A 27,334-nucleotide genomic window follows, 5' to 3' on the forward strand; every position below is an offset into this window, starting at 1 on the left:
CTGCCCTCCCCAGGCCCCCAGCCCAGCACTGGGCACACACAGGTGATTGCTGCTCTGCTCCCCTCTCCTGCCAGATGGCCAGCACCAGCCCAGGGCTAGTCCAGAACCTTCCAATCCTGAAATCATGACCCACTCCCAACAGACAGGGGAATTTGGGCCCTTCTGGTAAAAACCTAAGGAGCCCTGGTGGCACAGTGGTTAAGCACTTGGCTGCCAACTGAAAGGTCAGCAGTCCAAACCCACCAGCAGGAGAACTACGTGGCAGTCTGCTTCCCAGGGGTGGATTAACCAGTAAACAAGGTAAGCACGAGCTTACTTGTGCTTACTTAGTAAGCACAATTTCACATGGGTTTCACCACATCTTTCTGTAGTGTACGATTTCATCACAGATTAGAAATAAGCACAAGTAAGCCCATGCATACCTTGCTTACTGGGTCATCTGCCCCTGTCAAGGATTATAAATTTGAAAAGAGGCTTTGATTCTGTAGGAAGGTGCTATGGGGTTGGGAGAGGCAGATGCCAGCCATACCTAGAAGCAGAATCTTTGCTGTGGTGAAAAATGTGAAATTGTTCACTATAGATGATCTGATTAGCCTATTGGCTAACCTGCCCCTATTGCTTCCTTAAAGATTTACAGCCTTGGAAACCCTAAGGGGCAGTTCTACTCTGTCCTTCAGGGTCACACTGAGTTGGAGTCAACTCGATGGGAATGGGAATGGTGAAAAGTCTGAGTGTGAGGCAGAACAGAGGGGAATCAGGACACACCCACTTTACAGATGATGAACATGAGGCCCAAATGACTTCGTATCGGTGATCTTCCATTCTCTCATCTGCAAAAGGACAGGAGGGGCAGCAACCCCTGGACACATCGCATGTTAAGTGCAGAGTCCTGCCCAAAGTAAATGAGGACTATCAGCTCAGTGGAAGTACCATGCATGCGCAGGCACACTCACAACCCCAGCCTACTTCTTTGCTCCTGGAATAACCAGTATCAGGCAGGGGTGCTGCATTGAGTACTTTGAAGAACTCATTCTTGTTCAAAAGCTGTTGTCCCAGGGATGCCATCTTGTAAGTCTGCCCCCACCCAGGCTTCCATGGTCCTCATGGCTCCAGAGCCTGGGGTGGGAAGGAGTATGAGAACCCTGCCCTGAGCTGTCAAAAAGTGTGTATGAATTAAGTTTCCTACTGCTGCTGTAACAAATGGCAAACTCAGTGGCTTAAAACAACACAAATTTATTTGCTTACAGTTTTAGAGGTCTGTCTTAGTTTTTCGGTGCTGCTATAACAGAAATACACAAATGAGTGGCTTTAACAAATGGAAATTAATATTCTCACAGTTTAGGAAGCTAGAAGTGTGAGTTCCGGGTGATGGATCCAGGGGAAGGCTCTCTTTGTCCACCCTGGGGGGAAATCCTTGTCTCTTTCAGTTTCTCTTAGTCTCCTGGTGACCTCCACATGGCATCAATCTTTCTTCATCTGTGTGCTTCCTTGCTTCTGTGTCTAATATGCCTTTTTTATATCTCAAAAGTGATTGTCTTAAAACAAACCCTACGCTGATATGGCCTCTTTAAGAAAATAAAGAAAACCGTATTTCCAAATAGGATTACGTTCACAAGTATAGGGGGTCAGGATTCACAACACATATCTTTGGGGGACTCAATTCAATCTATAACAAAGTCAGAAGTCCAAAATGGGCTGGCAGGGCTGTGCTTCTTTCTGGAGGCTCTAAAAGACAATCTCTTTCCTTACCCCTCCTAGCTTCTTGAGGCTTCCTGCACTCCTTGGCTCATGGTCCCATCCTTTTCTTCAAAGCCTACACTTTAGCATCTTCCAATCTCTCCCTCTGCTTCCATTATCGCATCTCCTTTTCTGACTCTGATCTTTCTGCCTCCTTCTTAAAGGATCTTTGTGATTACATTGGGCCCGTCCAGATAATCCAGGATAATCTCCTTGTCTTAAGACCCTTAATTTAGTCACACCTGCAAAGTCTCTTTTGTCACAAAAGGTAACATATTCACAGGTTCTAGGGATTAGGATGCAGAGATCTTGGTGGAGGAAGGGGGCATTATTCTGCCTACCACAGTCTGTAAGGCACTTCCCACTCTTCTCTGACCATTTTCTCCCTTGGGGTTATGTCCTTCCAGCTACAGGAGGTCTGACAGCCGGCTCCATCAAGAATGTCTAGCTAACAACATCAAGTACACATGTGAAACACCTGTTTTACATCAGGTGGGATAAACTGCTGCAAGAAATAGGCCCAAATATTTAATGACTCAGCATAAATGGCAGGGGTTTATTTCTTGCTCACGTAAGTGTCCTGAGAGAATGTCCAGGTCAGGAGGGCAGCCCTCACCCCTGCAGTCATTTGGGGACCCAGGCTCCTTCCATTTGTGGCTGTACCAGCCCCCAGAGCCTCATCATCACCCTGTGCATCCAGCAGAGGAATGAGAAAGAGCATGAAGGAACACATGTGTGCAGTTTCCATAGCAGGCCTGGGAGGGAATACATCCTTTTTCTCATATCCCACTGTCCTCTCTTAAGCACATGGCCACACCCAATGGCAAGGGGGACTGCTGGGGGCTGGGGAAAGCAGACCAGCTGGGGGCCCAGAAAAAAATATCTGCTGATGGACACTGGCCCACCCTCCATGACTGCCTATCCCCACCTTCCAATACCCAATATCCTCATTGGACGTTCAATTCAGCAATCATTTTTCAAGGCATGTTCCACCCCCAGAGGTCTGGCAACTCTGGAACCAGAATCTTAGAGCTTGTCTTTAAGGACGTTTCCTGATGGGGAAGGAGGAGATTCCTGCAGCCCTTTCTCCAAACCTGGCCCTGCAATCCACGGTGCAGAAAAACCCAGCCCCAGAGGCAACTTACCATGAACCAGCTCCTCTGTGCAGCAGCCCACTCCCCCGTCTCCCCATTGGATGTGCTCCATCACGTGACTGTAACAGTGCATGCCATTTATTCCCTATTGGTGGGCAGCTAAGTTTTTCCGTGTTTTGCTTCTATAAAAAATGATTCACTAACATCCTCACACAAGTGTGAGAGGGTTTCTAGGGTCTACACCTGGAAGTGCAATTGCTGAGGCTTGGGGATAGTGATGGAATCCCAAATCACCGCCTTCGGCTGGAGCAGAGGTCCTGGTCAGAGACAAAGCAGGAGACAAGCCTGAAACAGTAAATTGGGGCTCCACTGGGAGGGGCCTAGGATGTCACCCTAGGTAGGGGTCTAGACTTCATCATTCAGTCAGTGTGGAGCACTGTGTCACCAAGGGACACAGTTCTGTCTGGGGTTTAGAGAAGAACCAAAAACCAAACCCATTGCCATCTAGTGGATTCTGACGCACAGCAACGGCAGAATAGAACTGCCCCACAGGGCTTCTAAGGAGTGGCTGGGGGATTCCAGCTGCCAACCTTTTAGTTAGCAACCTGAGCTAACTACTAGACCACCAGGGCTCCTTTTAGAGAAGAGTGTCTGAGAAATAGCCTTCATTTAGAGTGGAATTGTTTGAATCATTCAGCTTCTGGGGTCTCAAGTTTATTCGCTTTTTCCTTCAAATTTTATTAATTCCCCTCACACACAATTTTAAGAATTTGGCAAACAAGACTGTCATTAAGAACCATGGTTATTTTGTGTTTACTAAATCAAACCATCTTTAGACATAATCTGCTAATCTCACTTAAATTAATCCTCACAACAGCCCCACAAGGTAAGCACTGTTATCTTCTCCATAGTGTTGTGTACCGTAGAGTAGATTCCGACTTACAGTTACCCTATAGGACAGAGTAGTATGGCCCCATAAGGTTTTATAGGCTATAATCTTAACTGAAGCAGATCACCAGGTCTTGTCTCCTGCAGAAACTGCCGGCCTTTTGGTTAGCAGCCCAGAGCTTAACCACTGCTCCACCACGGTTCCTTAAGTGAACATTTAGGAAGACAGTGAGGTGACCTGAACTTAAGGAAACAGAAAGGCTAAAGGTTTAGTGCGGACCCCCTAGGGCCTTACTGGCTCTATGGCGTTGAACAAATTACTTCACCTACGTCAGTCTGTATTTTCTCATCTTTCACACTGGCATTATAGCAGCTACCTCTTAGATCCGTCGCGATTAAATGAATGAAATGGATAAACGGCTGGGGGCTGGGGAAAGCAGACCAGCTGGGGGCCCAGACCAGCGCGGGACCCCGGGCTCCGTAGGCGGCGATAAGCAGCGTTCTTATCATTTGCCGGCGCCACGTGGTCCGGGCCCTGCACAGGTAAACCAGGGCGGGGCGGCGGCTCCGCGGAGGCCTCCCCCAGCCGCCAGGGGCCGCTGTGACATGGCTCGGGTCTGGCGAGCGGCCGCTCTAGCCTCGTCCGGCGAAGTCTCTGCCCTTACCTACAGCAGGAGCCCGCGCCGCGGTGTCGCACTCGCTTGCCCTCCGCTGCGTCCTACCGCTAGCCGCTGCCCTCTTGCCGCCCACCATGGCCCTGCTGCACTCCAGCCGCATCCTCCCCGGGGTCGCCGCCGCGACTTCTGCCAGAGCCAGGTAAGCCGGGAAGGATGCGGAGACTGAGCCAGGACGACGGGCCTGGCCCACCGCGCTGCGGTGGACCCAGGACATTCGCCTCCACGCACGACCGTGCACACACACACACACACACACACAGCTCCCCTGGCCCTTCCTCGGCTTTCCTGCGCTGGGGGCTGAGAATAGAGCGGCCGTGCCTTGCAGTGACCCCCGGGTCCCACACCCCTCCTTTCCCTCCCCCAGGGCCGCCGGCCAGCCTGTGCCAAGGCATTCCCCTGGGGAAGGAAGCGTGACCCTCTGCGGCATCCGGACTCCCATGGGGCAGGGGCAGCGCGAGACCCGGACCCGGGCCGCGGAGCTCGCGGGATGAGGCAACGCGAGGGCGGACCACGCGGGCTGAGGCGCCAGGGCTGCCTCGCGCCCATTGGCTGCGGCGCCGGGGCTCGCTTGCCCTTGACCGGCGCCGTAGGGGGCGGAGGGGCGCGGCCTCGGTAGAGCCCGCGACGGGGCGCTGGGAAGGGGACCGACTACCGCGAGTGGTCACTGGGGAGGGTAGCGCGCAGGAGGAGGTTACCGGGGCGCCGGCGTCAGGGCCAGGCTTTTCTCCCTGCATCCCATGACCTTGGCGCGGCATCCTGCTGTCTGTGTTGTCGCCTGAGTCTCCAGTGGCCTCCGGGCCATTTGACCTTTGGTGGAAAGGGCTTTAAGCATTTAGGAGGTCTGGATGTAGGGAAATCGCATTCTTCCTCCCTATTCCGAAGTTAATTTTGCTCTTTCATTCAGTAAATACTGCGTAATCCCAGTGTCTCAGAACCAGGCACTGGACCAGATACTGACAACAGTGGTGAACAAGACTGAGGGAGGGACAGGTGTCACTCAAAATTACACGTGTGATTTCAAACTGTGGTGTTGCTGAGGAAAAGTAAGGAACATAAAAATTAGCTGGTAATTTCCTTTTTCTAGTGGCTAAGAACTTGGCAGCTAGCTAAAGGTTGGCAGTTCGAATCCACCATCCGCTCCTTGAAAATCCTATGGGGCAGTTCTGCTCTGCCCTGTGGGCTTGCTAGGAGTTGGAATCTACTGGATGGCAACGGTTTTAGTAGAAACCTGTTGGTGCAGCGGTCCATTAGGCTGGTAATCGAAAGGTCAGGGTTTGGAACTGCCCACCAGCCGCTCCATGGGAGAAAGATGTGGCATTCTGCTTCTGTAAAGATTACAGCCTTGGAAACCCTATGGGTCAGTTGTATTCTGCCCTACAGGATCGCTACAAATAGGAATGCACTTAGCCACGGGTTTGGTTTGGTTTTGGCTTAGGCTTAGTAGAGACCCGAGCCAGGAAATTAATCCACCCAATAAGCCGATTTAGGGCAGTGTTCTTAAGAAAATTAAGTAGTATCTAATGAGGAGTCCCCAGGTGGTGCTAACGGTTGAGCGTTAACCCAAAGGGTGGCAGTTCAGAGCCTCAGATGACAGGCCTGGCAGTCTGCTTCTGAAGGATCACAGCCTTGAAAACCCTATGGAGCAGTTCTCCTCTGCACACGTGGGGTCGCCATGAGTCGGGATCGACTCATGGGCAACAACAATGAGTCTCCAAGCCACCCCAACCAGAAGTTAACTACAAGGAGCAAAGTCTTGGCCTCTTGTACGTGCCTTGGCCTCACATTTGAATGTATGCATGATACCTTTAACCCAGCAGAACAATCTGTCCTTTCCAGAATGCCTCACTCTTGGCAGTACTGTCTTCCACAGGCCTTCACACTCCCTTCTCTGCCTGATTTGGTCCTTCCTTGGCTTAGTATCAAGGTGTGCTCTTTAAGCCTGCCTGCTTAGTGGACCAGAATTAGGGAGGGCCCTGGAGGCACAGTGGTTAAGCATTTGGCTGCTAACCAAAAGATCAGCAGTTTGAATCTACCAGCCGCTGCTTGGAAACCCTCTGTCCTATAGGGTAGCCATGAGTAGGAGTTGACTCCATGGCAGTGGGTTTGTTTTTTGTTGTTGTTAGTTTACCATGTGTAAAGCAAATTTGGAGAAAAGACAGAGTTGTCTAAAATTTGTGGGAAAGAGAAAGTCTTGTTTCACTGTCCTAGTAATCTTAAACCCTTTATGGATTTGCCTGGGTGGCCTAAGCTTGATTTTAAACTGCTTGGTGCAAATCCCTGTGGGTGTGACCTTTTAGTCATTCTTTCAGTTTGAGAGCCTGACTCATTTTTTGTTTCTTGTCCATTAGAATGTAAGCTCCATGCAGAGACTTTACCCACTTTGTTCATTGTTATGTTTCTCTTAGAACAGTGCTTGGCATATCTTCCAAAATGAATCTTTGTATTTTAAACCCTGACTTTTTAAAATAATGCAACAGAAGCAAATATGTCACTTTGATATTGTATCTTAAAATCTAGACAAGTAGGAGAATCCCAGTGGTGCTAAATGTGTGTGAAAAATAGTCTTAAAATATTTGAGCACCTGCTGTAGAAGAAGTGCTGTCGTTGTTGTTAGGGGCTGTCAAGTCAGTTCCAACCCATAGCGACCCTAGGTACAACAGAAGGAAACACTGTGCGGTCCTGTGCCATCCTCATGGTCGTGCTACTCAGGTTTAAACAATGATGCACGATTGATAGAACAGGTCAGGAGTGTGAACAGGTCAGATGACAGTGAAGTGAAGACCTTTTCTCCAGCCACTGGGGAAGTGATCTTTGCTGAGAGCCAAATGGTAAAAGTGGAAAACATTTAAAATAAACTCAAGCCTTTAAAGTTTTTTTTTTAAATAGCTCATTCTAATACAATAAAACCTTGGTAATTGGTATTCTGAAGAACTGAGGATTTATCCTATGGAGTATTTAATTTTCATACATGGGTCATTTAAATAGAACTCTTTGTAAGTCTGAGTGCATTTATTAAACAGAAAGCACTGAACGTGGAAGCTTTTTTTTGATCCTGTGCTATAAAAGCATAGACGCATGTGACCAGACCTAATCACAGGTCAATGAAGAAAGGAAAATGTCTGTGCTGATATATTTTGATTTGTAATTACCTGTTTTTAATTATTTTGTTCTGATTTAACTTTTAGTGAAGTAAGTGAGGAAATATCATGAAACCATTTGGAAAGACCGTGTGCAGTACCAAAACCCAAACCAAACCCACTGCTGTCGAGTCAATTCCGACTCATAATGACCCTGTAGGACAGAGTAGAGCTGCCTCATAGAGTTTCCAAGGCTGTAAATCTTTATGGAAACAGACTGCCACATCTTTCTCCCACAGAGCAGCTGGTAGATTCGAACCACTGACCTTTCGGTTTGCAGCCGAGCACTTTAACCACTGCACCACCAGGGCTCCTTACAATGTGTAGTAGTGGGTACAATAATAATAGTTAGAAGGTCAAAACTGTAGTATTGTCTCTGCTGTCTATAGCTCTGTGACCTTGGACAGGTAAATCAACCTCTCTTATTTTAAAGTAAGTGGGAAAGCATTATAGAAACTAGAAAGCACTAAGCCGATCGCTCGTCTCTTAGTTTGTCCTACGATGGTGACTTGGCATGATGCTGGAAGCTATGCCACCAGTATTTCAAATACCAGCAGGGTCACCAATGGTGGACAAGACAGGTTTCAGCAGAGCTTCCTGTCTAAGACAGACTAGGAAGAAGGACCTGGTGATCTACTTCTAAAAATAGAATTTGCCAGCAAACAAGGGATGTCATTGCTGATGTCAGACGGATCCTGGCTGAAAGCAGAGACTACCTGTGTTTTATCGACTCTGCAAAGGCATTCGACTGTGTGGATCATAACAAATGATGGATAACTTTGCGAAGAATGGGAATTCCAGACCACTTAATCATGCTCATATAGAACCTGTATATAGACCAAGAGGCCGTTGTTCAAATAGAACAAGGAGATACCGAGTGGTTTAAAATCAGGACAGGTGTGCATCAGGGTTGTATCATTTCACCGTACCTATTCAATCTGTATGCTGAGCAAATAATCTGAGAAACTGGGCTTTATGAAGAAGAACGGGGCATCAGGATTGGAGGAAGACTCATTAAACTTGCAATATGCAGATGACAACCTTGCTTGCTGAAAGTGAAGAGGACTTGAAGCACTTCCTGATGAAAATCAAAGACTACAGCCTTCAGCATGGATTACGCCTCAACAATAAGGAAAACAAAAATCCCCATAACTGGGCCAGTAAGCAACATGACAAACGGAGAAAATATTGACGGTGTCAAGTGTTTCATTTTACTTGGGTCCACAATCATCGCACGTGAAAGCAATAGTCAAGAAAGCAAACAACATATTGCATTGGGCAAATTTGTTGCAAGAGACCTCGTTAAAATGTTAAAAAGCGAAGTTATTACTTTGAGGAGTAAGGTGAGCTTGACCCAAGGCATGATATTTTCAGTCAAAGGCTGGCCTGTGATAAGAAAGACCAAAGAAAAATTGAGGACTTCGAATTACGGTGTTGGCAAAGAATATTAAATGTACCATGGACTGCCAGAAGAATGAACAGATTTGTCTGGGAAGAAGTATAGCTAGAATGCTGCTTAGAAGTGAGGTTGGCGAGATTTCATCTCATGTACTTTGTACATGTCTGAAAGGACCAGTCCCTGGAGAAGGACATCATCCTTGGTAAAGTGGAGGGTCACCAAAAAAGAGGAAGACCCTCAATGAGATGGATTGACACAGTAGCTGCAATGATGGGCTCAAACATAGCAATGATTGTGAGGGTGGCACAGGACCAGGTGGTGTTCGGTGTTCGTTCTGTTGTACATTGGGTTGCTGTGAGTCAGAACCAAATCGAGGGCACCAAACAACAACAAAGCACTAGATAGGCTTAAGCTTGGGTACATTGCAAAACATTTGGATTAAAAATGCTTATCTGAGTCCTTTGTGCTTTTGGTTCACTAGTCAATATTGCTTAATGGCTGAGGCTTTGAGCTTATGTCCAAAGTGCATTGATAAGAATAATTTCGTAAGCCACGGGTTATCAGCATCAATTTTGTCCCTAGACACTCTTGTTTTCATCTAGTACTATCTCTTTAAAAACATCAGAGTTCTTACAATGTATATTTAAGTTTTTTACTCTTCTAAGGAATGGAATAATGAAAAGCGTAGAGGACATTGAACACAGTTACTAATTGTCATATATTGAATTTTGTCCCCAGAAATAGCTGTCAACTTAGTTGGGCCATGAGTCCCAGTATTGTGTGATTGTCCACCATTTTATGTGATTTTCCTGTATGTTGTAAATCCTATCACTATGATGTAATAAGATGGATTAGCACCAGTTATATTGATGAGGTCTACAAGATTAGGTAGTGTCTTAAGCCAATCTCTTTTGAGATATAAAAGAGAGAAGTGAGCAGAGAGACAAGGGGGACCTCATACAACCAAGAAAGCAGTGCCAGGAGCAGAGCACATCCCTTGGACCTGAGGTTTCTGCGCTGAGATGCGCCCAGACCAAGGGAAGGCTGATGCATCACAAGGACCTTCCTTCAGAGCCAACAGAGAGAAAACCTTCCCTTGGAGCCAGTGCCCTGAATTCGGACTTCTGGCCTACTGGAGTGTAAGAGAATAAACTTCTCTTTGTTAAAGCCATCCACTTGTGGTATTTCTGTTATAACAGCACTAGATGACTAAGACACTAAGAGTGATCAAGTTAAGTATCCCTACTCCTATTATTTCCACCACCTGTCTGTCAGTTTGTGGTACTGTTGTGGCTTGCATGTCGCTGTGATGCTGCAAACTGTGCTACCGTTATTTCACATACCAGCAGGGTCACGCATGGTGGACAGGTTTCAGTGGGGCTTCCAGACTGTTGATCTCCTTCTGAAAACCAGCCAATGAAAATGTTATGGAGCACAACAGAACATTGCTTGATACAGTACAGGACAGCTTTCCTTCCGTGATACATAAGGTCGCCACGAGTCGGCAACTAATAGCAGCACTCCTATATTTAGATCGTGTAAAAGTCAATATTTTGAAATTGCTCTTAGAATTATTTTTAAGAGATAACCTGTTTCCTCCCTCAGATTCGTACCAGAACACCAGGGCTGTGGCTTCTGAGAGAATTTCTATTTCAGAAAAACTTTTTAAAGGACTTGACAAATAAGTGCTTTTCACAGAACTAAAGAATGTAGCCTTCTGACCTTGTCCTTAAAAAAAAATTTCTTTTTGTATTCAGAACAAGTCATTTATCTCTGTCATCGTTGATTGAAAGCCTGAAAGACGGAACCTGAGAAGTTTTCTCTTTTATAATCTAATATGTCCTTGATATTCATAGTAGTCCTCTCAGTTATCAGTTAACGACAGTGATACAGACAGGTGGCTGTGTGTTTTCTAAATTGTGGATAGGAAATAATGAAAGCTTTTCTTAGGTCCAGTTCAGAAGTTGCTTTGGGGTGTCTGTGTTTCTTACTATTGCTTAGATGCTAGAAACAACCAAGTAGCCTAGAACAATGAAAAAGAATGGGAGGGATTTTGAGTCCTGGTACTAGATAGAACTAGTGTGGGAGAAGGGTGACAATGTCTACAAGATTCTAGAAAAAACTAATCACTGCAAAGCAGAAAAGACACGCTTTTATTTGTAAGTCTTGTGACCGTATGTTCCTTGAATAATATTAAGATAAAATGCTTTTTTCATTTGTATTTTTAAATAAGTGTAACAAATTTTTCAGTTTTAATTTATAATATAGTATATAAAAAATTTTTTTTTTTTTTATATATTGATACTTATAACTCACATAAGTAAAAGATGCTTGGAATCCACAGTAAGTTTTAAGAGTTTGAAGCGTTTAGAAGCAAGGATGGCAAGCCTTTGTCTCGCTTTCTTTGGACATGTTATTAGGAGGGACCAATCCAATGAGTTGGAATCGACTCCACGGCAACGGGTTTGGTTTTTTTGTTTTAATCCCTGGAGAAGACAATCACACTTGGTAAAGTAGAGGGTCAGCAAAAAAGAGGAAGACCCTCAAGGAAATGGATTGACAAAGTGGCTGCAACAATGGGCTCAAACATACCTACTACTGTGAGGATGGCACAGGACTGAGGAGTGTTTCATTCTGTCTTACAGAGGGTTGTTGTGAGTCTGAACTGACTAGGTGGCACCTAACAATGACAACAAAGGGATCCACAGACCAAAAAGTTTGAGAACTGCTGCTTCGGAACAACAGTACTCTTTTTTCCTTGAAAAACAAAAGCACACATATAGTTGTATTCCTCTGTCACTACTGACCCTAGTATAGTCTCAAAAAAAACCAAAGCCCATTGCCATTGAGTCGATTCTGATTGGTAGTGACCCTATAGGGCAGAGTAAGGTTTCCAGGGAGCAGCTGGTGGACTTGAACTGCTGGCCTTTTGGTTAGCAACCTGGGTCTTTAACCACTGTACCACCAGGGCTCCATTATAGTCTCATCACTCATTAATTATAACCTTTAACCAAAGTAACTTTTATTTCACAGAGAAAACTGGGTGAGGGTGGGGTATGCTGCTGTACTTCTCCAGCAAGGAAACCCTGTTGGCGTAGTGGTTAATTGCTAGGGCTGCTAACCAAAGGGTCGGCAGTTCGAATCCGCCAGGTGCTCCTTGGAAACTCTATGGGGCAGTTCTACTCTGTCCTATGGGTCGCTATGAGTCGGAATCGACTCAATGGCACTGGGTTTGGTTTTTTTGGTTTTGGGCTCAGGCAGGTGACCACCACCACCCCCCCCCCCCCGCATGGAGGTCCTCCAAGACTGTTAAAGGATATTAGTTAAGATAGCAATATGACTCATACAAATATAAAATAATGAATACTGTCAAGCATTTTAACTCATTAATTAATGAAAGAACTAGTACAATGTTAGAATCAGTTGATTCTCAATTCCTAAAAACCTGATTTTTAATTCCTAAATACCTTGCAACTCTGTCTCTTCCTTTCCACCTCTCCTGCCACTACCCTGGTCCAGGCCCACATCCCTTTTTCTGGGTAACAAACCAGCTTCTTCAGTGATCTTCGGCACCTCCCCTTGCCACTCTGCGTTCAGTACCCCACCCAGCGACCAGATGGGCTCTCAGAAATGCGAGTTCATTTATATTACCCCAACCCCGCACCTGATCACCACTGTTGTTGCTGTTAGTTGCCATTGAGTAGATTCCAACCCCACGTGATCGCTACAACCTCCCCCCACCGCCACCCCTGCCCAGAAAAACAAAGAGTTTGATGATTCTCCATGTTTCACTACATCCAGAGTAGATCTCAGGAAGCTGTATGTTTTAACAAGCATTCTGTTGATGCTCTAACAAGCCCAAGCCCCTTGGGGCATCAAATAGTACTGTTACCTTAACCCTTGCTTACTTCTCTGCTCTTGTCTTCTCACTGCCAAATTACTTGTATTTTGCCTGGGGCATTCAGGTAAGGTTTGCTGCTCTAAGTCTGTACAGGTATCCTGCCCTGCCCTGTTGCTTCTCATAGCATTTGTGTTGAATTATTGGCCTTCTTCGCTCTTCTGCAAGCTGCTTAGAAATCTTACACACTGTTGTATTGGTGCCATTGCTATGCATGTGTGGTAAAATCTCTGACCATGAGAATCTAGCCAATTTGACTGATACCTTGTGTTTCTCATTTCAGCTCCTGGTGGGCCCATGTGGAGATGGGGCCCCCAGATCCCATCCTGGGAGTCACAGAAGCTTTTAAGAGAGATACCAACAGCAAAAAGATGAACCTGGGAGTTGGGGCCTACCGGGACGACAATGGAAAGCCCTATGTGCTCCCTAGTGTTCGGAAGGTAAGCTTGCCATCCATCTGCTGCTTAATTGGATGAGTAAACCGAAGGGAGCCGTTGTGGGTGGCAGGAAGGGTGCTGCCTGGGGAGTCAGGAGACCTGTGTTCTAATAACAGTGCTGGCTCTAGCTGCATTAATCACTCAGGATCTGGGGCTGTAGTTTCCTCAGCTGTAGAAGTGAGGGGTTGGAACGACACGGTCTTTTCCCAGATTGACCCATCTGTGGCTTTGTGATAATCTGTAAAAATAGGCTTAGCATCATGTTTAATCCTGAAGGTGCACAAGAAGGACCACGGTGTTAAACATTGTCCGCTGTGGTAGAATGGCCCCTTGTGGCTGAAAGTTACTGTTCTCCATTTCTCTCATTTTGATTGTTGTTGTTGTGTGCTGTTGGGTCAGTTCCAACTCATAGTGACTCTGCATTTTGATTCCTTAATAAAATCTTTGTGCATAACATGCTCGTACCCTTTCTACTTTGTACAATAATTTTTCACTTTTTCCTCTTCATTTTTGTTAGCTATGTTTATATTTGTAATCTTTCTATTGTATTATCATATGACTTTAAATAATGTAACTAATCTCCTTAGAATAGTTTTTTTAAGAAGCTATGTATTTTTCTTCCATCTGCATCTCCTCTGATGAAATATGAATGCGCTGCTTGGTCACTTCCAAAAGTGGGGGTGGTGACATATTGTTACTCCATACAGCAGAGCTAGACACAATGAGTGGAAGTTACAGAAGCAGACTTTGGGGTATGAGTAAAGAACTCCAATAATCCAAGCTGTGTGCAGCGGAGCAAGCTGGCTCAGGCACTCATGAGCCACTGGAGTCTTAGAGCATCAGCTGAGTGACCCACAGAGGGAAGAGATTTCTGAGAAGTATTAGCTATTATTGCAAGGCAGTGTCAGCTACTGTTGCAAACTGAAACACCACCAAGCACTTTTGTACACTACCTCATTGAATTAACTCTTTCTCAGTCATATGAGGTATAATTAGTTTTCCGTTTAACAGTTGAGGAAACTAGACTCAGATGAAATAACCTGCCCAGGGTCACGCAGCTAGTAAGGGCAGCCAGGTCTCTAACTTCAAAGCGTGAAGATATGTGGCTGTTACTCTTAACTCTTTGAAGCTCTGCCCACTACCTTGAAATGCTTCTCTTTTATGGATTTAACTTGGTTTTATTGTCTTACATCTACTTTAAGTGTTGCTCGTGAAACGTTGTTCTGGTCCATTCTAACAACGCCATTTCCTATTGAATGGTAACAGAGATGCTGTATATTCATCCATTTTAAATTAACTTTTAAAAACAGCTATGAAATGTGATTAAAGATGAATGGTATTTCTGTTCTGCAGTATAAAATACCAAATTTTCTACTTACCCTTTTTCTTGGACAGTAACTTCAAATAAAAAAAAAATGCTTTGATATGAATGAACCTTGAAAACATTATGCAGAGTGAAATAAGTCAGTCACGAAAGGGCAAATATAGTGTAGTCCCACTTGTATGTAATATCTAGAATAAGCAAATATATAAACACCAAAGTTCATTAGTGGTTACCAGGGGTGGGAGGGAGTGGAGAAGGGAGAGTCATTGCTTCCTGGTCACTGAGTGTTAATGGTGATGGAATAATTTGGAAACAGATAATGGGGGTGGTTGTACAACATGATGAAAGTAACTGATGTCACTGAATTGTGTATGTCAAAAATGTTGAATGGGCAAATCTTTTGTTTTATATATCTATGTATATATATTTTATCATAATAAAAGTTAATAAACAGCAGGTTTCCAGACAGACAGAAGGAAAAAAAAAAAAGCTTTACTTTTAGTATTTAAGTTACAAAGCATTAAATGTTAATCATGATAATTCCAGGTAAGGAGAAGGAACTAATGGATGCATTTTCTCTTGTCTAGGCAGAGGCCCAGATTGCTGCAAAAAATCTGGACAAGGAATACCTGCCCATTGGGGGCCTGGCTGAATTTTGTAAGGCATCTGCAGAACTGGCCCTGGGCGAGAATAGCGAGGTGCTGAAGAGTGGCCGGGTAAGCTGGACAGACTCTGGCATCGTGCAGGGTCTGTTTTTAACATCTGCAAATTTAACCAAATATGAAAAGATTGCTCACTTTATATACAATGATTGTGTGCAAGCAAACGCACGATTGCCAATATATCTCCTTTAGATAGTAAATTGGAAATAATTAAAAGACAATATAATACAAGTTCTAAAAATGTAGTGGCAACCCTGAAAATGCAGTAGTAATTTGACTCGTAGATACATGTGGCACTACTTTTACCATTAGCCTGTGTGTGCTGATATTTTTTTCCAGGGAAATGTGTTTTAGAAATGCCTAATGTTGCCTAGTGTAGGCCTATAATTCTCCCCACCCCCCATCGTAAGCTTCCAGTGTAGTCAGAGGAAGTAGTCAGGGAACAAGCCACAGGTGGACTGGTAGAGCCGGGGCCAGTCGGGCACTTCTGTGCCACCCTTACAGCCAGTTAGGACATGGAAAGAGAAAAGACCACACTCCCTCCCTACTCTGTCAGAGGTTAAGACATCACTGTGGCCCTGAGGGGACGCACAACCGTCTCATAGTTTGTCTCCTCTTCGCAGTTCTTTGGAGTGCCCTCTTACTGTGGGAGAAAGATGGCCCTAAACGTTACTGGACTTAAGCTTTTCCAAGAGATTGCTATATGCGCCCACAGAGTAGGTCAATTTCTCCTGTCAGAACTTAGAGTCGAAGACTAGGATTATACAGGCGAGACACAGGACGTGGCCAGGCCATGGAAAGGCTGGCTGACATGTGGGCTCATGTGCATCGTGGTTTACTTTCTATTGAAAAAATTTTGTTTTTTTAATGGATACACTTACATGTGTAAGTATTTTTCTAAGTCTGGAAAAATAAAACATAAAAAGTAGCAAAACTAAGCCAACCCTCTCCCCTGCAAGAATAAATACAGCTCATTCACAGGACTGGTCTAAGTCCACTTGTGGTTTCACTAACTCAGAGAAAAGCATACAGCTCCACCCCAGGGTGATGTAATTACCCTAAGTCATGGACGGAGCATGATTTGGTCAATTTCCATACAGCCACCTACTAACCTCTCATGGAGACTTGTGTATTTTTAATTCAGACTTTGATTTAGCAGAAGTCTGTCAGTCTAGCCACTTGTATCCTAAGGATGAGACCATCCGATCTTAAAATAGCATCAGCTTATCCTTTATAAATTGCTGTGCCTTTGTGACTCGTTAGTATTACCAGATCTGCAGTTTGTAGGATTAGGTTTTGGTTTCCATCGTGCCAGGGTTTGCAGAGACAAATGTATGTGTTTTGTTTAGTTGGATTTTCCCCCGTTTACACTGCCACTCCCATCCAAAAGATGTTTTATAGAAAATAAAAAGCCTTCTACTTCTACGGTGCCATTAAAAAAAAACTTTTTTTTTTTTTTTAAACCTACTGTGGTTTCTTACTCATCCCCTAAAGTTGCCTGAATTATCTCAGGCATCTTCCTTTTGCTTGAAAGGTTAATATTTTCAGATTATGAAAACTAGTAGAGGGGGATCTCTTAGACAGCCTTCAAAATGTCACAGTGATATCCTAATATACTTGTTGACTTGCTTTTCAAGAAACTTTGGTGTTCAGTTTTGTATGGTCAGAATAATGTTTAATGCAGTGACTGTTCTTAGTGTCTTTATTTCTTTGAATAAATCACTGCTTTTTCATATTGAGAAGGAATTTTTGTGTCCTCTCCATATGACATTGGGGTGATACTGGTAACAGGCAATAAAAAATTAGCTTCTGTACCAGCACAGGTGTTGGAAACCAGAGAGAGCTATTCTGGGAACAGGCGAGGAGACTCAGTCTGTCCCTTAGCAAATGGGGGAGTGAAAAAATAGTATTGTTCTCTCCATTTCCAGATATTCATTTGGAAGGTTGTTTTCTGCTTCTGAAGTACGAAGTGTACTGACTGCATAGAGTAGTGCCACTTTGTGGGCTTGATCTCAGTTTTGTCGATAAGTTGCAACGTTGTATGGAGCGTTGCACCTCACTGATTGAGGGTATCTTTCCTTCAGTATGTCACTGTGCAGACTATTTCTGGAACCGGGGCGTTAAGGATTGGAGCCAATTTTCTGGTGAGTCTGGAATCTCCTTCGGGAAAGAGCTGTAAGTTGAGAATGATAGGGTTTCCTATTGCATGTGTATTTGACTTTTGATGCAGGAAGTAGATTTCCCCTTTCCACAAAGTTGGGAGATTTTTTACTCTCGGATCAGTGGAGTCAGGAAAAATGAAAGTACTTTGAAGAAATTGCGTGGAAGATATAATCATAATACCTGTAATTTATTGAACACTTACTAGTCCCAGGAGTTTTTGTATTTTAACTCATTTAATTCTCATAATCCTGTGAGGGAGGTACAGTTAGCCCCACGTCACAGAAGAAGAAGGTGAAGCCCAGAGAGGTCCTTAGCTACACAATCAGTATAATTTCTGAGCCTGGAATCCAGCCCAGGCAGCCTGAGTCAATACTGTGTCTCAGCCATAGATAGAAGCTGGATTCTAGTAAAGAAAAATGTCCTCTCGGTAAAAAATACCAACTTTTTTATTTGCTTCTCCCTTCTTCATTTTCCCATCCCCTTTCATCCTGTCTTTTAGCAAAGATTCTTTAAGTTCAGCCGAGATGTCTTTCTGCCCAAACCATCCTGGGGAAATCACACACCCATCTTCAGGGATGCTGGCCTGCAGCTACATGGTTATCGATACTATGACCCCAAGACTTGTGGGTTTGACTTCACAGGCGCTATAGAAGACATTTCAGTAAGTATGACTTTCTGGGCGGGAATGGTGGTGGAACGAGAAATAAACTTGCTTGTGGAGATTTGATGTCATCCAGCTGGGTCTAAATATCTGACTTAAAATACTGGGAATGAGCTAGTTCCCAGACTCTGGGCTACTTTTTTTCTTTATCAAATGATACCGACCCTATGGCATTTCAGGTAAATATTGTCTTTTAAACCTGGTGACCGATCTATTGGTTGTTTTTCCCCTTAGAAAATACCAGAGCAAAGTGTTATTCTTCTGCATGCCTGTGCTCACAATCCCACAGGAGTTGACCCTCGTCCTGAGCAGTGGAAGGAGATAGCAGCAGTGGTGAAGGTAGGAGGATGCACTGGCTGGTGACAGTCTGTGTTTAGTAACTGGACTTAGATGCTTAACTTGGCAAAGACTTAACCATGAGACTCCGTTAACCTTGAGCCTGTGTGAAATTTCCACACGTGGGGTAAACTGCCAAGAGAGGGTTCCTCACTTGCATAATTAGCAGTTCTGTAATTGATGATGCATGAACGGTTTGAACATAAGTTTTTGTTCCTCAGCCTAGGTGTAGGTAATTCTATATAAAGCTTGTCACTGCCTAGCCTGCACAGGTGACATCCACTGGCCCCAGTATATCTGCTGCTTGTGCCAGCATTTGCCCCAGTCAGTGGTTAGTGGTAGCTCCTTCTGTCTGCTTTTACATGTCCCCTCCTTTCCTTGTCACTGTCCTCAGCATTGCCATTTTCATTCATACAGCATAGTCAGCATGCCAGAGAAGGCACTAATCAAAATCCCTAAGGAGGAAAATATTATTCCTGTTCTATCTTCTCATATTCACTCCTTTTTTCATTTTCTGTCAAATCTAAGCTGCAAACGGAGGGTGAGAAAAGAAAACAACATTCAGAGAGCGCTTTCAAGCTGAGATGGTTCTAATGAAGCCACCCCATGAGACCTGGCTATAAGTCTGCCAGGATTACATTAGCCCCAGAAGAGGCTAATGCTGAGTGTTAAAGCATCCTGGTCCTGCGTTTGAGGTCCTGGTGGTGCAGTGGTTAAAACACTTGGCTGCTAACCAAAAGGTCAATAGTTTGAACCCACCAGCAGCTGCATAGGAGAAAGATATGGCAGTCGGCTTGCATAAAGATTCACAGCCTTAGAAACCCTGTGGGGCAATTCTGCTTTGTGCTGTAGGGTTACTATGAGTTAGAATCAGTGGCAGTGGGTTTGGTTTTCGTCCTGTGTTTACTAGACCAAAATAATTACCCAGATCATTATGGGCTTAGAAGAACTTCCTGTTTGACTAAATAGCATTTCTGGGCGGATCGAGCTTAAGATTTTGTTTTCTTAGTATCTTCTCAAGGGACCATATCTACCAAAGTAAAGAAATGTATGTAATTATCCTAACACTGGGAGCCCTGGTGGCACAGTAATTAAGGATTGGCGGTCAACCAAAAAAGGTCAGCAGTTCAAGTCCACCAACCATTCCTTAGAAACCCTATGGGGCAGTTCTACTCTGTCCTATAGGGTTGCTATGAGTCCGAATTGACTCAATGGCCACAGATTTGGTTTGTTGTTTTTTTGCTTTTTAATCCTAATTCTGTCAAAATTAAAGCATCTCCCAAACCTACACTAGGAGAGAAAACTGTGTTGACTGACTCTGTGAGGCAGGCATGGTCCCAATAAGCACAAGTAATCATCTGGGGCATTTTCAGAGGGGCTGCTTAAAGTTTTGGCCTTCTCTTTCCTTCCCAGAAAAAGAACCTTTTTGCCTTCTTTGACATGGCCTACCAAGGCTTTGCCAGCGGAGATGGTAACAGGGATGCCTGGGCTGTGCGCCACTTCATCGAACAGGGCATTGATGTTTGTCTCTGCCAGTCATATGCCAAGAACATGGGCTTATATGGTAAGCTAATGGACCCAGTATGATGCGTGTTCAGATGAGTTTGAAAAAGAGCTGAGAGAGGATACCGCAAAGGAGTAGAGTTTGATGGAAGAGGGTGTGTGTGTGTCTGTCCCTGTCCATACCTCCTTATCTAGAGAGGAAAGACAGATGTAGATTGGATTTTACTGACCTTTTTAGCCAGATCTTCTTTAGTTCCTGAGTTCCTCCAGGAAGGAAAACTGATTCCTGCATCTGCAAACAAAAAGTAACTGGTCCATGACCACATCTACCATGGCCTCCACCAGACTGAGTCCAGTACAACTAGATGGTACCCAGCTACCACCGACTGCTTTGATAGGGATCACAATAGAGGGTCCTGGACAGAGCTGGAGAAAAATGTAGAACAAAACTCTTAACTCAAAAAGAAAGACCAGTACTTGCTGGCCTGACAGAGACTGGAGAAACCCTGAGAGTATGGCCCCCGGACACCCTTTCAGCTCAGTAACTAAGTGATTCCTGAGGTTCACCCTTCAGCCAAAGATTGGATAGGCCCATAAAACAAATGAGACTAAAGGGCATACCAGCCCACGGGCAAGGACTAGAAAGCAGGAGGGGACAGAAAAGCTGGTAATAGGGAACCCAGGGGTGAGAAGGGAGAGTGTTAACATGTCATGGGGTTGTTAACCAGTGTCATAAAACAATATGTGTACTAACTGATGAGAAACCAGTTTGTTCTGTAAACCTTATCTAAAGTACAAGAAAAAAAGTAACTGGTCCATGAGCCAAAAGAGACCTTTGCATACTCTCGAAGTATTCAGACTTTTGGTTGCACCCAGATTCACCATTCTGGTTATTAAAAAATGTTATTTATACCTAAGAGTTATTTTTGTGAGGCTTCTCATGAAAACAGATAATACATGAAAAGTTTAATCATGATTTACTCTGGCACGTTAGACAATAGGACTAGAAGACATGATCCATTTTGTCTTTTCAGGTGAACGTGTGGGGGCCTTCACTATGGTCTGCGTAGATGCTGATACAGCCAAAAGGGTGGAATCACAGCTGAAAATCTTGATCCGTCCCATGTATTCCAACCCTCCTCTCAATGGGGCCCGGATTGCCTCGGCCATTCTGACCACCCCGGATTTGCGGAAACAATGGTAAAGGCACATGGCCACTCCCCATTGTCTACCTGTTCCCACCACTGATCCTTCGAGGTGGTTTTATAATTGCCCTCTGATAGCATATAGTACATGCAGCCCCTAGGTTATGAACGAGACCTGTTCCTAAGTCTGTCTTTAAGTCAAATTTATAGGTAAGATGAGACCAGGTACATATGGTTCTTATTTAGTGTCAGCTGGTCAAATGTTTGTCTTAGTACATAGTATATATTTTACCTTTCTATGCATATAAAACCCTTAAACGCTTCCGAACTTCAAAGTGCTTTTGTGAGCATCACAAAGTAGTGCATGCATTCATTATTACAAACCATTATATGTGTTTTACTCAAATTTTTAATATAATAGGCTTTATGGCAGTCTGTTCTTGAGTATGAATTATCCGTAAGCCGGATGGACGTTCATAACCCAGGGACTGACTGTACTTTACAGCTTCCATACATAGAAGGGGGAGGAAAGGACAGAAAGAGTGTACATTTTGTCAGGACTTTCAGACAAATAAGTTAGTTATTCCTTGTAAGAGATAGGCATAATTCAGAAATGGTAGTTCCTTTTATTCCAGTATCTCCATGTTAAGTAAAACCTGGCTTCCTCTGAATTCAGGTTCACATTGAAGTATGTTATATAGGAAAACTTTCTCAAAAACATCACATTTTTGTTTTTTATTAATTATACCATCTGAATCTCTTGATGCCTATTCCCTAAATTAGTGTTACTCAATCTTTTTGACCACAATCCACATAATATATTTTACATCGTGACCCTGAATACACATACCTGCGTGTGCATGTATATATAGCTAAAACAATCTTGTTGTCCTCAAATATTTTCTAAGTGCCAGTTGTACCCCATGAATTTATGTCCAGCGGAGTAATAACATACTATTTAGAAAACTTTCCTCCAGATCAGGGATTGAGAAACTATTCATATCCAGCCTGCCCCCGATTCTTGTACATAAAGGTTTATTAGAACAGAGTCACGACATTTGATTACAGTTGTCTGGCAGCTTTCATGCTACAACGGCAGAGTTCAGTAGTTGAAACAAAGATCATATGCCCCATAAAGCCAAATATTTACTGTTTGGCCCTTTACAAAAAGTTTGCTAACCCCTGCTCTAGATAATGCAGAGTTCATAAAAACCAAGAAGCGTATGGAACATGGGATTTGTTATACATGAGGTTATCCTGTGTAGTTAGTTAGAGGGGTTAGAGCTCCGAACAGAGTCTTAGGTAGACAAGCTAAATCTGCCGTCTCTAAGAAACTTCATAGCTCACCTGGTTATCATGTTACAACTTGTTTTTCTACCTTATATTAATCCTATAAAAGTTGAAGGAAATAGTAAGAATCTGGTTCATTGGTTCTTTTTAGTACAGTAGATTTGTGCTAGGCTTACCAAAAGATCGACTGCCTTTTAAATTATAAATTTATTTTTCCCATTATAGAATTAATGTGTATATACATTTCAGAAGGTGTGAGAGAGGGAAAAAATTAGCCGTATCTCTAGCCGCTGTAACCCAGCTTTGTATTCTTTGCCAGTTATTATCCATGGTTATATTACATGCCGTTCTATATGTATATGGAAGGTTGGTTTTATTTTTGTCACTTAGAATTATATTAAGCTTTTTTCTACGTTTTTTTTTTTCATTATTTAGAATATACACAGCAAAGCATAAACCAATTCAACTGTTTCCACATGTACAATTCAGTGACATTGATTACATACTTCAAGTTGTGCAAGCATTCTCACCCCCCTTTTTTGAGTTGTTCCTCCCCCAGTTAACGTAAACTCACTGCCCCCTAAGTTTTCTATCTCATCTTTCTAGTTACTGTTGTCAGTTCGATCCCACATAGATCTTAAAAGAGCATAATGTTCGAGGCAGACATTTTTTAATAAGACTTATGGAATATTTTTAGTTTAAGTTTTAAAGATTATACCAGGGCAGTAGTTTCAGGGGTTCATCCAGCCCCCATGGTTCACGTAATATTTTGAATGTTTTTTTAATGTTTCTTTATTCCCTGATAGTTATAAAGGGTTGTTTTCTTGTTTGTTTTTTTTAATGTGTGCACTTGCATACACATCTGAGAGTCTCTAGTGTACAAAATACTGTGGTAGATGACTAGAACGATGTGTCTGGAAGTGTGTGGTGTGCACTGTGTAGAGTGTGTTGAGAGAGCCCCAAGTGGTGGTCGAGGCAAAGATGTGGGATGTGAAAAGGAATGGAGGAAGCAACAAAGCTGGGAAGGCGGGAGTAGGTCATGAAGTACCTTGATTGATATTGTAAGAAGTGAGAACTTTATTCTGCCAGAACAAGGAACATGGAGGGATTTTGCTAAGATAGTGCTGGATCTAGCCATGGGTCATACACTCAGTGCCTCTAAGACCCAGGCCTCAAAGTGAATGGTGCTGGCTGGTTGGGGAGAGCCAACAAGGGTTTCCAGTAGAGCTGTTGGAGTGGAATGGAAAGGGTCAATTCTGAGGAAGAGGGAGATTGTGTTCAGAATCAGGCAAGCCTTGTGTATGTAGTCAGAGGACTGCTTTCTCCAGCCTCTAGACAGAATTGATCCTCTCTTCTTGGGCTCTCTCAGCACAGCACTGCAACTCTTACCAGCACTTGAATTGTCCTGCCTTGTTCTGTGGTTGGTTGTTCACATGCCTGACTCCCAGACTCACTTGTGAGCTAAAAGCAAGGCCCATGTCATAGTCTTGCCTCTCCTCAGCACTGAGGACATAGCTTGGCACATTGTAGAGTCACAGTGCCTTGTCTTTATTGTGAAAGCAGGAATGTTTATTCTGATTCCCATCACTGTTAAAAACAAGGTCATATTTTTTTGTTTAACCTACAGCTTTTGCCTCCTGCATGAAGGGTGGAGAGTCTTGTTGTTGTTAATTGCTGTTGAGTCAATTCTGACTCATAGAGACCCCAAGTATGCAGGGTAGAACTGCTGCATAGGGTTTTCTTGGCTGTGATCTTAACAGAAGCACATCACCAGGACTTTTCTTCTGTGATACCACTGGGTGGGTTCAAACCGCCAACCTTTAGGTTAAGCAGTCAAGCACAAACTGTGCCACCTGGGGACCTTTTTTGCAGGGCCTTATAGTCTTCCTAAATTTTAGAGTGATTCATTCGTTCTTAACAGCCCAATTATGTTAATTGTTTTTGTTGCCTGATCAAATTAGTGTTCCGATATAAAATAGGATGCAACTAAATAGCTGTCTTCCCTGAAGCCATTGTCAACATGTGGCTCAGTCAAGGACTGAGAATTGAGGCATCTTAGTGGAGTACTTAGAAACCCTGGTGGAGTAGTGGTTAAGTGGTATGGCTGCTAACCAAAGGGTCGGCAGTTCGAATTCACCAGGCACTATTTGGAAACTCTGTGGGGCAGTTCTGCTCTGTCCTATAGGGTCACTATGAGTCGGAATCAACTCAACGGCACTGCGTAGGTACCAGGTAGTGGAACCCCAGTGGTGCCGTGGTTAAGCACTTGGCTGCCAACCAAAAGGTGAGTGATTTGAACCCACCAGCCACTCCACAGGAGAAAGATGTGGCAGTCTGCTTCCATAAAAATTACAGCCCCGGAAACCCTATGGGGCAGTTCTACTCCATCCTATAGGGTCTTTATGAGTCTGAATCCACTGAACAGCAATGGCAGGGGCAGTACTCGAGGGAGATAAACTGCTGTGAGCTCTGGCATGTCCAGTAGTGCTTGGCCGGCACTGAGCTAAGCCAGCCACATCTCGGGGTTTTCTTACAGGTTGCAAGAAGTTAAAGGCATGGCAGACCGCATCATTAGCATGCGGACTCAGTTGGTCTCCAACCTCAAGAAGGAGGGCTCCTCCCACAATTGGCAACACATCACTGATCAGATCGGCATGTTTTGTTTCACCGGTCTCAAGCCTGAACAGGTGAGTAGACAGCCGACCAATTGAGCCATCCTTGCCAACCTATTCAGGATTAGGTAAAGGTAGTAGGTAGCATTCGTTTTGTTTTGTTTTTTTATTAGTTGTTTACCTGTCTGTATCTTTCATAAGATCGCACGGCTCGTGTTGTATTAGAATAATAGCCTGGTCAAGCAGGGGCCTGATCATTGCTGTTCACAGGTGAATGCCGGTTTTATTTTTCTGTTGTCATTAGGTGCCATCCAGTCAGTTCAGACTCATAGTGGCCCTGTGTACAACAGAACAAAACACTTGCCTGGCCCTGTGCCATCCTCACAATTGTTACTGTGTTTAAGCCCTTATTTTTCTATAAATGCTAGATGTAAGATTTTTTTTTTTTTCACCTGATCACATCTTAGAATTCATCTACCTACTTTAAAACGTGGATTCGTAGTGGCGCAGTGATTAAGCACTTGGCTACTAACAAAAAGCTTCGGCAGTTCGAACACACCAGCCACTCCACAGGAGACAGATGTGGCAATCTGCTTCCATAAATAAAGACTTACAGCCTTGGAAACCTCGTGGGGCAGATGTCCCCTGTCCTGTGTGGTCACTGTAAGTCTGAATTGACAACACTAGTGGGCTGGGTTTGGTTTCACTTTAAAAACAGCCGCCGCTTCTGTCACTGCGAGCTAGCACACCGAATTCTGAGAATGCAGTTTAAGTGAGGAAACAATTGCTGTTGTCTTTCGGTTTTAACAAGTGGGCTCTTGTGCCATGCCAGAGCTGGGGAGCCCCCCGACCCAGGAAGGTGTGCCCAAGCTCTCTTCTGTCTGCAGGTGGAGCGGCTGATCAAGGAGTTCTCCATCTACATGACGAAGGACGGCCGCATCTCTGTGGCAGGGGTCACCTCCAGCAACGTGGGGTACCTTGCCCAGGCCATTCACGAGGTCTCCAAGTAACTTCTCTGGTGAGAAGGAACAGAGACAACCTGTCTGTCTTCAGCCTCTGCTGCTGTGAGATTCATAGGAAAATGAGGGAGGGCGGATGGTGGCGAGCAGATCCTTTCTTTCAACCACAGTGCTGAGCACTCAGCCGTTGAATGTGTTTTCGCAGAAAAGAACATGTAGCAAAATGGGGCGGAGGCAGCCGTGGCTGGTGTCTGGAACTTTGTGGCTCCAAAACCAAACTCTTCCCCCATCCTTTTATCTCCAGCTTTTCCAAAAGAGTTTACATGTTACAAGAGTTACAAAGAGGTCAGAGCCAAAAATCTGTCAGTCATGCCATTGCAATATCTCAGAAGCTTTAACCGCAGCATCTTGTGTGCCGAGGGTTCCTCTGTTCATCCAGCATGAGAAATAGCACTTACTGGAGGCGTTGTGCGAAGACCTAGTTCTGACGTTGACAGTCGGCCTCACGTTTGTTTTTCCCAATGACAGACCGCGGTATAGAAGACATGTTTGATGAAAACCGTTGAATCCACTGCCACTGCGGCAAGGCAAATAAATATGCCATCTCCTGTCTTATTTAAGAAAAAAAAAGAAGTCTCCCCTTTTTAATGTTCGCAGGCATTTTAATGCTCCTCTCTTATTTATCCTGAATCATGGCTGTTCTTCGCCTTAGGCACAAAGACCTGTCACTAGCCTAGATTCTCATCCCCTTCTGCTGCTCTATTGGCCCATCCACCCCCTGCTGTCAGGATTTACTTATTTCAAGTATGAAGAACATAATTTAATGCACATGTCGTACCCTTACCTGGAGAAGAGATAACTGCACTTTCACTTCGGCATCCTCTTCAGTCATTGTTGGATTATCCCCTGCCTCTGTCCATTTGGACGGCCCACCTTGCTTGAATCTGGTTGTGCAGTCACTCTTCTCACAGTGTGAGCCAGGCAGTGCAGGTCAGGACCAGCAGAGGGGACGTTCTGGGCTTTGCTTTTCACCTGTGTGTGCTGGCAGTCAGGCTCAGGCTTCACCCTTTGGAAAGATAACCACCATCTGCTCTAATCATGTAGATTTATTGCAGCCTGGTTTCTCTGTTACAATAAAATCACTGTAGACCCAACCATTGTCTGCTGTCTTTTTTTCTTCTAATGAGAGGAATGGGGTAGGAGTGGCTATGTATCCCAGGAGTTAAGCTCTGCTAACCATAAGCCAATAGATGTGTTGGCTATTCCAAATACAGACTGAAGACACATCTCTTCTTCATGAGCCATTTGGCTTATCCATCCAAAGAAGCTGAGAATATGGGTATAAATCCCTTGGACTCTGGGGGACAAGTGGAGTACCACGAAGGATCCTGTGGGTATCAGGGAGGCCCAGT

General features: G+C 44.3%; 1 protein-coding gene across 1 annotated transcript; it reads left to right on the plus strand.

The window, feature by feature from the left end:
* The first annotated feature begins 4,382 nt into the window (after positions 1-4,382).
* On the plus strand, positions 4,383-27,076 carry GOT2 (glutamic-oxaloacetic transaminase 2). Its single transcript, XM_010596697.3, has 10 exons — positions 4,383-4,535; positions 13,114-13,270; positions 15,179-15,307; positions 17,338-17,397; positions 17,916-18,077; positions 18,312-18,416; positions 19,827-19,977; positions 20,951-21,116; positions 24,888-25,038; positions 25,851-27,076. Exons 1-10 carry the CDS (start codon positions 4,471-4,473, stop codon positions 25,971-25,973), a joined length of 1,269 nt encoding a protein of 422 aa, XP_010594999.3. The 5' UTR covers positions 4,383-4,470; the 3' UTR covers positions 25,974-27,076.
* The last annotated feature ends 258 nt before the right edge of the window (positions 27,077-27,334 follow it).

This window comes from Loxodonta africana, chromosome 21 (assembly GCF_030014295.1).
Source record: "Loxodonta africana isolate mLoxAfr1 chromosome 21, mLoxAfr1.hap2, whole genome shotgun sequence".
Taxonomy (NCBI): domain Eukaryota; kingdom Metazoa; phylum Chordata; class Mammalia; order Proboscidea; family Elephantidae; genus Loxodonta; species Loxodonta africana.

What these genes read in the sequence shown, in the direction of transcription:
- GOT2 (XM_010596697.3), top strand. Translation starts at nt 4,471, where the DNA reads ATGGCCCTGCTGCACTCCAGCCGCATCCTCCCCGGGGTCGCCGCCGCG. An exon ending in GCGACTTCTGCCAGAGCCAG is followed by an intron (nt 4,536 to 13,113) that starts GTAAGCCGGGAA and finishes TTCTCATTTCAG; the next exon opens with CTCCTGGTGGGCCCATGTGG. An exon ending in CCGGTCTCAAGCCTGAACAG is followed by an intron (nt 25,039 to 25,850) that starts GTGAGTAGACAG and finishes TTCTGTCTGCAG; the next exon opens with GTGGAGCGGCTGATCAAGGA.